Source organism: Pelophylax lessonae, assembly GCF_965119305.1.
Source record: "Pelophylax lessonae genome assembly, chromosome: 1".
Taxonomy (NCBI): Eukaryota; Metazoa; Chordata; class Amphibia; order Anura; family Ranidae; genus Pelophylax; species Pelophylax lessonae.
In genome coordinates, this window is record NC_138768.1 from 654,568,127 (window position 1) to 654,583,985 (window position 15,859).

The 15,859-nt window shown below is 43.4% G+C and overlaps 1 protein-coding gene across 1 annotated transcript in view; it reads left to right on the forward strand.

Moving 5' to 3' along the window:
* IL15 (interleukin 15) overlaps positions 1–15,859 on the forward strand; it is a 167,404-nt gene that overhangs the window by 128,633 nt on the left and 22,912 nt on the right. The window contains exon 6 of the mRNA XM_082248941.1: positions 2,239–2,280. Coding sequence (XP_082105067.1) covers positions 2,239–2,280 — 42 coding nt within the window. The remainder of the gene's footprint in view (positions 1–2,238; positions 2,281–15,859) is intronic.

Consider the following 15,859-nt stretch of genomic DNA (forward strand, 5'->3'; position numbering starts at 1 on the left):
TTATTTGCCTCCTTGTATTGGTCGAAAGCCAATACTGTGCCTTCTGATTTATATTTCCTGAAGGCCATTTTTTTCCCCCTAATAAGGTTTTTAACGCTACGGTTTAGCCAGCCAGGTTTGGCCTTGTCTCTTCTAAATTTATTTCCCATAGGAATGCACTGCAAGATGCCTTTGCTTAATATGTTTCTAAAGCATTCCCATTTTTCCTCTGTGGTCAGGGATCCTAGGGTTCGGTCCCAGTTTACCCTTTCCATCAATGAGTACAATTTTGGAAAGTCTGCCCTTCTGAAGTTAAGGGTTCTTATGTTCCCCACTTGCCTTGTTCTATTGTTATTTACACTAAATGTGATCATCCTGTGACCGCTAGAGCCCAGGTTGTCCTGGACTCCTACCTCCGAGATTATGTCTGGGTCATTAGTGATCAATAGATCCAGGATTGCGTTTTCTCTAGTAGGAGAATCCACCAGCTGTGACATGTAATTATCCTGCAAGGTTTCCGTGAATAGACGGGCCTTATGTGAGCGTGTAATCCCCTCTCCCCAGTCAATGTCGGGATAATTGAAGTCCCCCAAAATGATGACTGATCCTAGCTTTGCCACTTTACCCAAAAGTGCTACAAATTCCAGCTCTACCTCCTCCCCTTGTTTAGGTGGCCTATAGCAAACCCCCACAATTACTTTTCCCTTTACTCCTTCCCTAAGGAGTTCTAGCCACACGGATTCTAACTCCATACTCATCCCTTCCGTAATGTCACTCCTCTCTATCACCCTTACATTGTTCTTGACGTAGAGACATACCCCTCCCCCTCTTTTTCCTACCCTGTCCTTCCGGTACACCGAATACCCTTGGATATTTGCCAGCCAGTCATGTGAGGGATCAAACCAAGTCTCCGCTATTCCCACAAGGTCTATGTCCTCCTCATGAACTAACATTTCCAACTCATCCATTTTATTAGCTAGGCTCCTGGCATTAGCATATACCCCTCTTCGTTTTACGGTAGTTAAACTTGATTGGTTATGTTTATTCCTGTTTGGTCTGAGGTTCTCCCGCACAGACCTACCGATTGACGTTGTGGACCTACTGTCGCTGCTGACCCTACAACTGCCTTCAGTCCTTTGCTCCCTCCTAACTGACTCTACTTCTCAGCCCCCCCCCCCCCTGTCTCCTAGTTTAAAAGCCCCTCCAACTTGGTGGCCATCTTTCTCCCCAAAAGAGCTGTACCGTCCCCATTAAGGTGCAGCCCATCCTTACTAAAGAGCCGGTAGCCGACTGAGAAGTCAGCCCAGTTCTCCAGGAACCCAAACCCCTCCTTCCTACACAAATTCCTCAGCCACTTGTTAAGTTCCCTAATCTCCTTCTGCCTCTCCTGTGTGGCTCGAGGTACAGGCAGTATTTCAGAGAAAACCCCCTTGGAGGTCCTTTTCCTCAATCTATTACCTAAGTCCCTGGCCACCGTGCTGCAGCTCAGTTTTAGGGTCTTGCCAATCTTCTTATAGCCTAGGCCATATTTATATAGAGCAACAATTCTTTTTTCAGATCCTTAGAGAGTTCTTTGCCATGAGGTGCCATGTTTAACTTCCAGTGACCAGTATGAGAGAGTGAAAGCGATAACACCAAATTTAACACACCTACTCCCCATTCATACCTGAGACCTTGTAACATTAACGAGTCACATGACCCTGGGGATGGAAAATGGCTAATTGGGCATTTTTTCTGACATTTTCACTTAGGGGTGTACTCACTTTTGTTACCAGCGGTTTAGACAATAATGGCTGTGTGTTGAGTTATTTTGAGGGGACAGAAAATTTACACTGTTATACAAGCCGTACACTCAGTACTTTAAATTGTAGCAAAGTGTCTTTTCTTCAGTGTTGTCACATGAAAAGGTATAATAAAATATTTACAAAAATGTGAGGGGTGTACTCACTTTTGTGGGCTACTGTATGTATGTATATATACTATATATATATATATACATATATACATATATACAGAAAGTATTTATTATATATATATATATATATATATATATATATATATATATATATATATATATATATATATATATATATACTGTATATTCTTAGAAAAACAAAGTATTTTGGTATTACCAGTTTAGAAAGGTATTTCTCAGGCATATGGTTTATTATGCACAGTATTATTGCATTGTGTTTTTTGAATTTTTCTCTTTCAAGTTATTTATATTTTGCATTTTGTATATTTTTATTCCAACTGCAGCATAAAGATTTAAAACTTTACACTGCTAAAGAATCCCATCTTGTAAGTAAACTACTGTCTACCGCAGCTTTTACCCTTTAGGTCTCGTGCATACTGGGCAATTTGGGTGTTTATTGATTTAATTGGCCAAAATATAAATTTTTTTCTGGCCTTTGAAATAAATGGGTGCCTAGCGTTTAATCGTCTTTAGGTGCACTTACATGTGTTTTAGGTGCATCAGGTGTCTTTTCTGTCAAAACACTGCTATTCTTGATTAGCAGTATTTTTTTTTTTTCTGCCGCTGAAAAACCCTGCTTCTAAACGCCTGTAAACACCTATGTGTACATATGTGCATGTGCCTATGAGGCAGAAAAAAAAAAAAAACAAGACGCCTCCAAGAGCAGCATTTAAAATGCCCAGTGTGCATGAGGTCTAATTCTGCATGTTTTATATGATGAAATGCTCTGCTTTCTGTTGATTATACAGAATATTTTTCTCAGGTACCAGCTAGATATGCCTTTTGAATGGAATGTTGACAACTTCTGGCTGTTTTTTTTCCCTTGGTATTCTTTGTTTCTCTCTCAATGGGCTTAATTAAATAAGGTATGACATGAAGTGAGGTTGAGTTTACATTTACACATCCAGTCTTGTACAGGGATTTTTTTTTTTGTAGAGAGTATTTATGTGAAGTGAATGCAGCTTTCTTTTTACTTTTTTTTTCACATTTTAGTAAATTAACCTCTATGTCTCTCTTTTGTTACATCACTGCTTTCACCATTTTCTTTGGGCATCAAAGGTACTGCTGCTTTGGCAGGGGTACCCTTATTATTGGGGAACGGAACTGTTCAAAGTACTCCACTACTGGTTAGAAAAAAAAATGATGTCGCATTGCGTTCTGAAGTGTAGGTTGCCGAGCTTTTTATACCTCCAGCAAGTTTTAGAATTTCTCTTGCTTTACCAGAATCCTGAGCCTTTTGAAGATAGGCAAAGCTCTGAGACTTCTTTGTAGTGCTGAAGCTTACTTGCCTCTCCCTGTCTCCTGCATAATCCTATTAGCCAGAAAAGCAGTTAATAAGAATGTGGTCAGACATCAGGGAGAAGGCAAGCTCTAGATCAGTGTTTTTCAACCTTTTTTGTGCAAAGGCACACTTTTTTCATGAAAAAAATCACCATTAGAAAATGTTAAAAAAATTTAACTCTGTGCCTATATTGACTATATATAAAGTAATTCTCTTGAATAGGAATCAAATAAACACAAAGAAATTATTTTATAATTACTTTATTATGAAATAATAAAGTATTTTATAATTTTTCATATTTCGGTTTACTTACTCAGTGCGAAACCTGGGCCTGTTTTGCTGAACACAAAGCTGATATTCTGGCTGGAATCGAAGAAAGACACACACGTAGCTCTTCGTCAACAGCTCTCAGTCTCTCTCTGTCTTTAGTTTTTATAGCAATCAGGATTGAAAAGCTCATCTCACACAGATATGAAGTGGAAAATGGGAGCAATGTCAAAATAGCTTTGTTTGCCAGAAGGGGGAACTCCTTGGCAGTATCCAACCAAAAACTGTCCAAAGGTAGATCAGCAAATCTTAGCTTGAAACCACGATTTTGTCTCAGTTCAGTTAGTTCCTCCTGCTCCTGTAAAGTCATGTCCTTTCCACCAACTGATGCTGAGCTATAAGGGTCCCTAACCCAGTCAAGGCATTCAGTGGAGACTGAAGAGAAATAAAATGACAACTTCTCCTCGAGAGTTTTTAAATGTTTAACTATTATCTCACACAGTGCAGCAGTGTGAACACATTGCCATTGCTTGGTGAGTGTGAACATTTCAAGATTGCCACTTTCCACGTGTTGATGCCAGAGTTGCACCTTTGAACGGAATCCATTTAGTCCGCATTCTTGTTTTGAAGCGAAGGGTGTTTCGCTTGGAGATGGCGCTTAAGTTTACTTGGGACCATAGCACTGTTAGATAGCTTTTCACCACGCACAGTGGAGTTGGTTTGTTTGCACCTCCGGTGAAAGTAAATCCAAATGAAATATAGCTTTCGCTATATTGCCTTGTGCCAGAGATTTTGCTTGAGCTAACCATCTTTGCTTTCTTTTGATCCCCACTCATACTTGGGCTCTCATCTGGCTCCAAATTTTGTTCAGAGTCCAGTTCTTTCCTTTTCAAAAACTTGTCCATCACTGCAGTATCTCACTGTCACTCAGTACTTACTGCGCTTGTCTCCTCCAGATAGCCGCTGTCCGTCACACTCAGCACTCTTCTGCGCATGTCTCCATCCATATCCATCAGTCAGCGCTCTTCTGCTCTTCTGCTCATGTCTCCTCCAGATCCAGATCCATCTGCGCTCTTCTGCTCATCGGCGATCTAGTGCGATGTCTCCTCCTGTCCTCCTCCTGTCAGTGTAACCGTGACACCGGAGCTATTTATAGTCCCAAACATGCGCTTTCGGATGAAATTGGAATTTTTCCCACGGCACACCAGGCAATATCTCACGGCACACTAGTGTGCCGCGGCACAGTGGTTGAAAAACACTGCTCTAGATAAACTAGAATGCTTCAATGTTTCTTTCTGTTCCTTACCCCTTCATATGTGTTTTAACTAAGCACATAAGAAAGGAGTTTGTTGTCAGAAACACAGCACACTTTGGAAAGATTGGTCTGTTTATATATGAGAAGAAAATGCACAGTGATTTATCTTAAGGTTATCCTAAAATGGTTGTAAACCTCAGACATGAAATATGAACAAATCAAATCCCTCTACAGTGTGTACTTGTCTCAGTTAAGAGCACTATGTGTCACTTCTGGCTGCTGATTCCTTCATCTGCTATCAGCATGAATCACTTCTGACAAGTTTTCCTGACAGCAAGAAAAAAAGGGTGACAGAGGAGGGACCTCCACCTGATTGACAGCTTCAGCTCTGTGAATAGGGGTGTGTCCCTTCCCTCCAATCGGCTCTCAGACCTCTCCTCACTGAGCTCTGCAGAGTGTAACTCTCAGCTCTCCACCCCCTTTTTTGTGACAGCTCAGAGAAGCTATAACATTTCTGCACTTTGAATGGATGTAGAAAATACTGGAGATAGACAGGTACAACTTATGCAGAAGGATTTGGTTAGTCTCAGTGTATCACCTGAGGCCATAACCTTCACTCGTATTTGTAAGGGTTTACAACCACTTTAAACACCTACAATTCTTCTGTTTGCTAGAGACCATGTTATCTTAATATAATCTGTAGCTACAAACATTTTTATACATGGCACAAAATTACACAAAAGAAGTACTCCTCTATTTCCAATACTAAAGTGATCTGGTAATGTGCCCTATTGCTTTATGTGATTTTATTTGACAGGTCTATGTAAATTATATGAACTAAGTGTTTCCTGGGCAAGGTTGGAACCTACTGGTAATTAGCATTTAGTAACAAAATTATTCTATTAACACGATTAAAGTAATTGAAGCCAATGGATCGGTGCATGGAGGAAATGGAGGAAACCAGGTGCAACCATTAAGCCACTAGTATAATCTATTTTAAATATATGGCAGTTGCACTTTTTACCCGGCAGTCTATGTGTTACTTGCTCCTGACTCCTTGCTCTTTGTGTTACCTAATTCTCACTCCTGCACTGTGCGTTACTTATTCCTGACTCCTGCACTCTGTGCATTACTTATTCCTGACTCCTAAACTCTGTGTGTTACTTAATCCTTTCCCCTGAACACTCTGTGTTACTTTCTTCTGACCCCCTCCACTCTATCCATTTTTTAAGCCAGACCATGCATACTTTTTGCTCTCTTCAACAATAGTAGCATAGGTTTAGGTTTTATTAACAGTAGCCCTATAAGCCTTGCCCTCTGTTACCACAATCAGGCCACACCCACAACTCACCATGGTGCACTACATGCACCACATCCTTTCGCTTTCCATGGTGCCCATTGGATTTTGTCTTTATAATTTAGAATGTCTGGCTTGTGTACCAAAAGTAAGTGAGCAATTGTATTCAGGGCTTATTGTGATGTTGAAAGTGTGGCTAAAAATGAGGGTGTAGTTTGATAGACATGGTTAAATGTGGGTGTCCCTGGATTTCATTTTGAAAATTTGGTATCCTAAAGTAGAACTATAGGCAAAATGTGTTTTTTTTTTTTTTTTTTCTAATTTTAGATAGAGCAAGCAAAAGTTAAAACTCCTGTTCGATTTTTGCCATCTGTGTCCCATTAAGGAGATTTCTCTTCACGTCCTGTCCCATAGCCAAACAGGAAGTGAGAGGAAATACCTGCAATTTAGGGGAATTCCTTAGGGACCCCCAGGTCACCAGAACTAGTGCCCCCCACTGAAAGATTTCTCCTCTATTACTTTTCTGGGGGCAACCCAAAATTTGGGATTTTCTTTTTACTTTCACTTTTAATGATAATGGTAAACATGACAAATAGAGAGGTTGAATCCCCTTAATGGGGGCACAGACCATAATAAAATTTGACAGGTGTTCTAATCCCTCTCCACTCTATCTAAAAAAAAAACAAAAAAAAAAAATGGAAAATTGTATCATACTTACCGTAATCATACTAGTGATAGATAGGGATGATCGAACGGTTCGGGTGGACCATCGGTTCGACCCGAACATTGGCTGTTCGAGGTTTGGCCGAATTCCAAACTTTTTGCTGAAAAAGTTCGGAATTTGGCAACCAGAACCGACCAAAATGCAATGGGACAGGAAATGGGCTTTAAAAGCCCGTGATTGGACCAGAACCATCAGTAAAAGCCAATTGAGGGGGCAGGAGAATGCTAGGAATGTGATTGGAGTGACTAGGGGGTCCAGAGGCCAATCATTAGTGAATACGCCCCCCAGTATATAAGATAGCCCCGCCAAATTCCTAGCATTGTAATACAGGGACGTGGAAGAGAGTGGAAGCAGTTCTGTTACTTCTGCTTCAAAGTGTCATTTAGCAATTATTAGTGTTAGGAAAAGGATATCTAGTGTAGTTAGGGTGCTATTTTCCACTTTAGTTAGCTTTAATAATCCAGTTTCTGTAGGGAAAGTGTTAAGTGCCAGGGTGACCGTAGTGTAGTGTAGGGTTAACTGACTCTGACTGCTATGGCAGGGTGACCAAACCCTTGCATGTCAGGGTGACCGCTATAGAGAAAAGATCGTTTCTCTTAGGTCACTTATAGAACAGCGATATGGCTTCTCGCCTGTCAGCCTGCTTTTTGCTGCAGGCGTTTATAGGGCTTTTTTGAGGACATGTTTGGAGTCAGGCATGATATCTGAACTTCTGTGTATGGGTATATATATACACACACACACACACACACATGTCTGTATATATACATATACACATATATAGGTGTGAAAGTTGCAGAACACTATGCTTGCGCTAATGAAATAATTAAAAGGCATATGTCTCCGCTTCTATCACACCTATATGTGTGTATGTGTATAAATACATATAAGTGTGTGTGTATATGTACCCCTATACAGAAGTTCCGATGTTTTGCCTGCCTCCAAAGACCCCAAAAAAATGCCCAAAAAAACGCCTGCGCCAAAAAAAAACGCCCAGGTGTGTTATTGCAGGTGGTTTTTTTGGGCATTTTTTGGGGTCTTTGGAGGCAGGCAAAACATCTGAACTTCTGTATAGGGGTATATATACACACACACACTTGTAAGTATTTATACACATACACACATATAGGTGTGAAAGTAGCAGAACACTATGCTTGCGCTAATGAAATAATTAACACCCATATGGCTTCTCTGCTATCACACCTATATGTGTGTATGTGTATAAATACATATAAGTGTGTGTGTATATATTCCCCTATACAGAAGTTCAGATGTTTTGCCTGCCTCCAAAGACCCACAAAAAATGCCCAAAAAAACGCCTGCAACAACACACCTGGGCATTTTTTTTTGGCGCAGGCATTTTTTTGGGCATTTTTTGTGGGTCTTTGGAGGCAGGCAAAACAGATGAAATTCTGTATAGGGGTATATATATACACACACACACTTATATGTATTTATACACATACACATATATAGGTGTGAAAGTAGCAGAAACCTATGGTTTCGCTAATTAAATAATTAACAGGCATATGTCTCCGCTCCTATCACACCTATATGTGTGTATGTGTATAAATATATATAAGTGTGTGTGTATATATACCCCTATACAGAATTTCAGATGTTTTGCCTGCCTCCAAAGACCCACAAATAATGCCCATAAAAATGCCTGCACCAACACACCTGGGCATTTTTTTTGGCGCAGGCATTTTTTTGGGCATTTTTTGTGGGTCTTTGGAGGCAGGCAAAACATCTGAAATTCTGTATAGGGGTATATATACACACACACTTATATGTATTTATACACATACACATATATAGGTGTGATAGGAGCGGAGACATATGCCTGTTAATTATTTCATTAGCGCAACCATAGGTTTCTGCTACTTTCACACCTATATATGTGTATGTGTATAAATACATATACGTGTGTGTGCATATATACCCTTATACAGAATTTCAGATGTTTTGCCTGCCTCCAAAGACCCACAAAAAATGCCCAAAAAAATGTCTGCGCCAAAAAAAAATGCCCAGGTGTGTTGTTGGAGGTGTTTTTTTTGGGCATTTTTTGTGGGTCTTTGGAGGCAGGCAAAACATCTGAACTTCTGTATAGGGGTATATATACACACACACTTATATGTATTTATACACATACACACATATAGGTGTGATAGGAGAGAAGCCATATGGGTGTTAATTATTTCATTAGCGCAAGTATAGGTTTCTGCTATTTTCACACCTATATATGTGTATGTGTATATATACATACATGGGTGTATGTATATATACCCCTACACAGAAGTTCTGATGTTATGCCTGCCTCCAAAGTCCCCCAAAAAAAATGCTTGCTACAAAACCGGCAAGGTGTGGACATGCTACAGAGCTGAAACTTCACAGGTACACTTTTTAGACCCCCCCCGACACTAAATCCAAAGAAATCTCTTTTTTTTTTTCAATAATTTTTTCAATAATTGGCTCTCTGTTCTTAAAAAATGACAATTTTTAAGAACTTTTTTTTTGTGATTAATAGTCCCTGGGGCATGACCCAGAACCCTAGACACTTTTTAGGGGCATTTATTGGGTATAGGGCTTTAAAATGGTGTTTTTTGATTACCGAAGTTCGGGTCCCATTGATTTCAATGGGGTTCTGAAATCCGGGCCGAACTTTTGGGAAGTTCGGGTGTTCTGGTCGAACCGAACTTTCGAAAAGTTCGATCATCCCTAGTGATAGAGCTCTGCCTCTACTCTTTCCTCAGGACCAGTGAGTAGCATAAAAGAAAGGCCCAGCCCCCTGTCCCATAATTCTCTGTCATGTAGAATACCAGGGGTGGGAGCATATGCCGCCTTGGATAGGCACCAGGAAATGAAAATTACGGTAAGTATGATACAATTATCTGTTTTCCTGGTGCCTCCATGGCAGCATACTAGTGATAAATAATTAGCAAAAGACACATGGGTGGGTAATGCTGAATGCGTGAATTTTAATTAGACAAAGACATAGCCGACTGAATACCGTATTTATCGGCGTATAACACGCACTTTTTCCTCCTAAAAAGGGAGGAAAAAGCAGCAGTGCGTGTTATACGCCGATATTAAAAAAAAAAACGGCCAGGAAGCATCGCCGAGAGCAGAAGGGGCGGGCCGGGCCGAGGAGAAGGAAGGACGAGCTGCCTGTCATAAGAGCAGAAGAGGCGGGCCGAGCCGAGGAGAAGAGAGAACGAGCGAGCGCAGTCATCGGAAGTCCCGCCTATGACAGACGTCACACATCTCGGCAGAGGAGGCAGGACTTCCGATGACTGCGCTCGCTCGTTCTCACTTCTCCTCGGCTCAGCCCGCCCCTTCTGCTCTTATGACAGCTCGTCCTTCCTTCTCGACCCGGCCCGCCCCTTCTGCTCTCGGCGCTGCTTCCCGGTCTTTTTAAAAACAAATGAGGTCAGTTCCAATGGCGCTTGCGATGCTGCATATTTGGACATTGCGCTTGCGAGGCTGCATATATGGACACTTGGTGGGCTGCATTTATGGACACTTGGTGGGCTGCATATATGGACACTTGGTGGGCTGCATATATGGACACTTGGTGGGCTGCATGTATGGACACTTGGTGGGCTGCATATATGGACACTTGGTGGGCTGCATTTATGGACACTTGGTGGGCTGCATATATGGACACTTGGTGGGCTGCATTTATGGACACTTGGTGGGCTGCATGTATGGACACTTGGTGGGCTGCATGTATGGACACTTGGTGGGCTGCATTTATGGACACTTGGTGGGCTGCATGTATGGACAATTGGTGGGCTGCATTTATGGACACTTGGTGGGCTGCATTTATGGACACTTGGTGGGCTGCATTTATGGACACTTGGTGGGCTGCATATATGGACACTGCTGGTGGGCTGCATTGTTGGACACTGCTGATGAGGCTGCATATATGGGCACTGGTGAGATATCATTTGATTTAAAAAAAAAAAAAATGTTCTGAGTTCAAAGCTGTTTATGTTAAATTTAAGCTTTTTTCCTGAAATTTCTCTCCAAATATTGGGTGCGTGTTATACGCCGGCGCGTGTTATACGCCGATAAATACGGTAGTTCTTCTGCTGAACTCAACAGTTGTGAGAGACCCTGGATCGATACGGTAATGCTTGAAGAACGTGTGGCGTGATGACCACAGGGCAGCCCTGCAAACCGTCTGCAAGGAAACGTTAGCCCTTGCCACCCAGGAAGCTGAGACTGCCCTGGTTGAATTAGCTCTCACCTAGGAAGGTGGAGATAGCCCTTTGACCTTATAGGTTTTCTGGATGAGCTTGATGATCCATGACGATAGAGTTCTTTTGGTGGCCTCCTTGCCCCTGTTCTTCCCAAAGGGGATGACAAACAGACTGTCAGAAATGCTAAATTACCTTGTTGCCTCTAAGTAGGCCCGAAGAACTCTAGAGATGTCGAGGTCATGATGAGTGGTTGAATCTGAGTTCTGGAAGACCAGAAGAGCCCAAGGCTCTAGAAGACGGGTAGAAGAGGAAACTTTAGGGATTAAATCCTGCATAGGGCGAAGCTCCACTCTGTCCAGATAAAAGGTAATGTGATCTTCACCTATTTCTAGGGCATGCAGTTCGGAGACTCGTCTGCCAGAGGTGATGGCTAAGAGGAAAGCGGTTTGTAGTGACAAATTCCATGCTCCACAGGAGAAAAGGGGGGGGGGGTGTTGGATAAGACCTCCAGGACTAGGGAAAGATCCCACTGTGGTAAAGGGCGCCTGATGGGCGGACGGATCTTCAATACTCCTCTTAAAAAGGTAACCACCAGTGGATCATCTGCCCATCTCTTGTTGGTTTCAGCCGAGATCGCTGCCACATGCACTTAAAGGAGCTTAGACCCAATCCTAATTCCAATCCTCTCTGCAGGAAGGCCAAAATTTGAGAGGTAGAGGGAAGAATGAGGTTGAAATCCTACCCTGTGGCAAATGCTAGGAACTTGTTTCAGATTTTAGAGTAGACCGCGTTGGTGGAGGGCTTTCTGGCTTTCAAAAGTGTCGAAATGACTCCAGGGGTACAGCCTAAGGACTGAAACCTTCGCCTCTCAGTTTCCAAACCCGAATATCCAACCTCTGAGGGTTCGGATGACATAGTCCCTGCTGGGATATTAGATTGGGTAAAGGAGGAATCCTGATAGGGTTTTCCACGCTGAGACGTATGACTAGAGGTAACCACGGTCTCTTTGGCCAGAATGGGAGTATCGCTAGGATTTGCACTGACTCTCTGTGGAGTCTCCGGAGAAACTTCAGAATCATTGGGCGAAGAGGAAAGGCATATGCCGTGGAGAAGTTCCATGGGCATGTCAGGGCATCGATTGCTTCCGCCTGAGTGTAGGAAAGGCGAGAGAGGAATCTAGGGAGTTTTGAGTTTTCCGGAGTGGCAAACCTATCCACTTGAGGAGGATCCCAGAGGTTGGAGAAAGATGTGGGGATGTAGAGTCCTTTCGTTGTTGTCTACAAACCTTCTGGATATTGAGTCTGCTACTGTGTTTAGACGACCCGGAAGGTAAACTGCCCTGAGATCTAGCAGGTTCCTTTCTATCCATAGTATTATGGGTTTGACTTCCCGTCGGAGGGTCCTGCTGCAAGTACCCCCCTGTCTTAGTAGGTATGCCACCGCCGCTATGTTGTCCAACCTTAGGAGAACTCAGTGGCCCTGGAGGAGGGGCGTCAAAGAAATCAGTGCCAGGAATGCCGCTCTTAGTTCCAGAACATTGGATACCACTCCTCTGGTTGAGTGAGACCATTTTCCCTGTAGCTTGACATCTCCACAATGGGTGCCCCATCCCTGTCTGCTTGCATCGGACTTAAGAATGGTCCAGTTGAATGAGCCTAGGTGACGGGGTTGGCGAGGTTCTCTCTCTTCGTCCACCAAAATAGGCTTCTGCGCATTAAGCTGGTCACTTGGATTTTCTGGAAAATATGTTGTCTTTTTCATTGTGCTAGGAAACCCATTTGGAAGAATCTCAAGTGCCAGTGGGACCACGGAACCATGGGTATGCAGGAGGACATCGTGCCCACTAGGCTCAGACACTGGGAGGCCTTCAAATGAATACTCTGAATGACACTGAACATCCTCTGAATGATCATATCCATCTTCTGGAGGGGTAATGACACTGTCCCCACATGGGTATTGAACATGGCTCCCAGATAAATCATCTGTTGTGTCAGGGATAGGTTGCTTTTTTGGAAATTTATGAGCCAACTGAACTGTAGAGTTTGAAGAAGAATCTCTCTGTGGGATCTGAGCTGCTTGCCAATAGGAGAATGTCGTCTAGATAATGATAAACTCTTAAAGCCCTCTACCTGAGGGGGGCAAGAACAGTTATCAGAACCTTGGTGAATACTCGAGGAGATGTGCAGAGTCCGAATGGAAGAGCCTTGAACTGAAGATGTATCTTGCCTACTGTGAATCTCAGAAATCTTTGATAAGCTGGAAAGATTGGGATATGCAGATATGCGTCTTTAAGATCGAGAGATATCAGCCAATCTCCTGGTTGGATGATCTGGATAATAGTTTGCATGGACTCCATTTTGAAGCTCTCGAGCTTTAAATATCGATTGAGCCTTTTGAGATCTTTCACCGGCCTCCAACCTCCCGTCTTTTTCCAAACTAGAAAGAGTGGGGAATAGAAGTCTGTGTAACGCTCTGCCAATGGAACTGGCAAAGCTGCACCTTGTAGTTCAAGGTCTGTCAGAAATTGGGATAAAGCCAATGCTTTTGATGGAGAGGCTGGCATCCTTGTCTCCTGAAAAGAGGCTTGAGGAGGAGGATGAGAGAACTCCCACCGGTAACCCAGACAGATTGTTGACAGAACCCAAGGGTCCTGGCAATGAGTAGCCCAAACTGGAAGAAAGGCCTGCAGTCTGGCTCCGACTGGGAGAGACTGGGGTCTTCTGACGTCAAAAGGGCTTCGCTGCCTCTTGGGGGGTGGTGAGAGCCTTGGTCTTGCGAGCGTTCAAAAAGGAGGCCTGAGTGCTTCTCCAGGGTCTTCTGTTATCTCTGTTCTGCTTGGACTGCCTATAATCCCTGGAACCTGAGGGTCAGAATCTAGATGAATAGACTCTAGACCTCCTGACTTTTCTGTCTTGAGGAAGGAGTCTAGAATTGCCCCCAGTCACCCTGGAAATTGCCTTGTCCAGTTTCTCCCCGAAGAGGGCCTTACCATCAAACGGTATCTTACACCAATTCTGTTTGGATGCAACATCAGCTGTCAAGGCTTTAGCCAGAGGTCTCTCTTGGCCTTTACTGTGTGAAGCATTGATCGCACAGAACAGCGGATGGTATCAATGGCGGCCTCCCCAATGAAGTCTGCTGATATCTTCAGTTCTTTCAGCGCCTTAATAATTTCCTCATTGGGAACATCCTGGTGCAGGGCTGTCTTGAAATTTTCAGTCCATGCCCTGATGGCATTGGAGACAGACATGAGGGCAATAGCTGGTCTACAGGCAGCACCTGAAGCCAAGTAGCTCCTCTTTAGGTCTAGGTCGATTCTTCGATCCCAGGGATCTTTAAAAGAAGCTGAATCCTCCATGGGATGTGTGACATTTTTGGCGAGGCGTATGACCGCAGCATCTACCACCGTCATGGAACTCAATTACTCAGACTCAGACTCAGCTAGAGGGTAGAGCTTATTAAGGCGGCCTAAGGAGAACTTCTTATCCGTTTTCTTCCATTCCTCTTTAATAATTTCTCTTATCTCGCCAATTAGAGGAAAGAATACTTGTTTCCTTTTCAGAAAGGGAAAGTATGTCTGAGATTTTGGAATGGGTTCTTCGGGATCCTCCCAGGCGATCGCCGCCTTGACTGCCTGAATGAAGGGTGGGACTAAGGCATAACTAAAGCCTGAAGGGTCTGACTCCTCCGAGGACTCCTCTGAGAGGTGTTCCGAAGATTCTTCTCTATGTAATGAAGCCGTAGGGCGAGAAATATTGAGGCCTGAGGGGCCTGGAGTGTTAGCATCCCTGTCTGGAACCTGAGCTGTAGGAGGGGCTGTCTGTGCAGGGACCACAGCTGTCAATTCCAAGAGGGAATCCTTCATAGTCTGCTTGAGCAGATCTACCACTTGTTGGTTTTCCAGCTCATGGTTGGACGCGTAGTCTCCAAAGCAGTCCTGGCAGACCAATTTCTCTGGTAAAGGCACTGCGCCAGAAGCCCAACACTTCTTCCTAGAAGAGCGGGATGGTGGAGAAGGAGAGCGATGGTGTCTTGATCTCGACCTCTCTGAGGATCTATGGCGGGATGATTGTGATCTGCGGTCCGGACTGTCATGGTCGTGATGCCTTGAGGACTTTCCGGATCTGTTGGAGTGAGCAGCGCTGGAATAAAGGACATTGTTAATCCACAAAGGCACTCTTTTTTTTTTAAATACTCACTAGAGGTAGTCCTATACCTATTGTGAGGATCTTGGTTGCGTGACGAGTGGCTCATTGCAGGGCGTTGCAGGAGGACAGGCTGAGAGAGGGAAAGAAAGAGAGAGAAGGGAAAAAAAGAAAAAAGGAAAAAAAAAAAAAGATAGGTTTATCTTTAAAATTAATTCAAAAAATTGCAATTAGGCTGAATGAACAAAAAATAAATGAAAAAAAAAAAAGTGGCAAAGTGCCTCTTACCAAAGGCTATACAAGGAGCAGGGAAGAGATGCTGTCCTCAGGTAGAACAGAGGGAGGAATAGGTACCTTTAATAGGCAAGGGAGAAAGAAAAAACCCTCCCTCTAATTCCTGTGGGAACTCAGGGCAAACTGCTGCCTGGTTCCCACATCCAAGATGGCCACCCGCAGAGCGCTCCTCGAGGACGGCTTTACTCTCCGTCTCTAAGAGTCGGCATCCAGAGACACCGATGTGGAGAGATACACAGCGCACAGGAGAGGGGCGGCCAAAGCGGGAGCTGAAGTGTTCGGGGAGAATCAGAAGACCTGGATGTCTCCTGCAAAGGATCGGAGGAAGACAAGCTAAGGTAACAGACAGGGAAGAGGTAAGAAGGTAAGAGAAGGGGAGAGAGAAAAAAAAAAAAAGAGCGGGAAAGAGCAAAATAAACAAAGAAAAGTGGGGGAA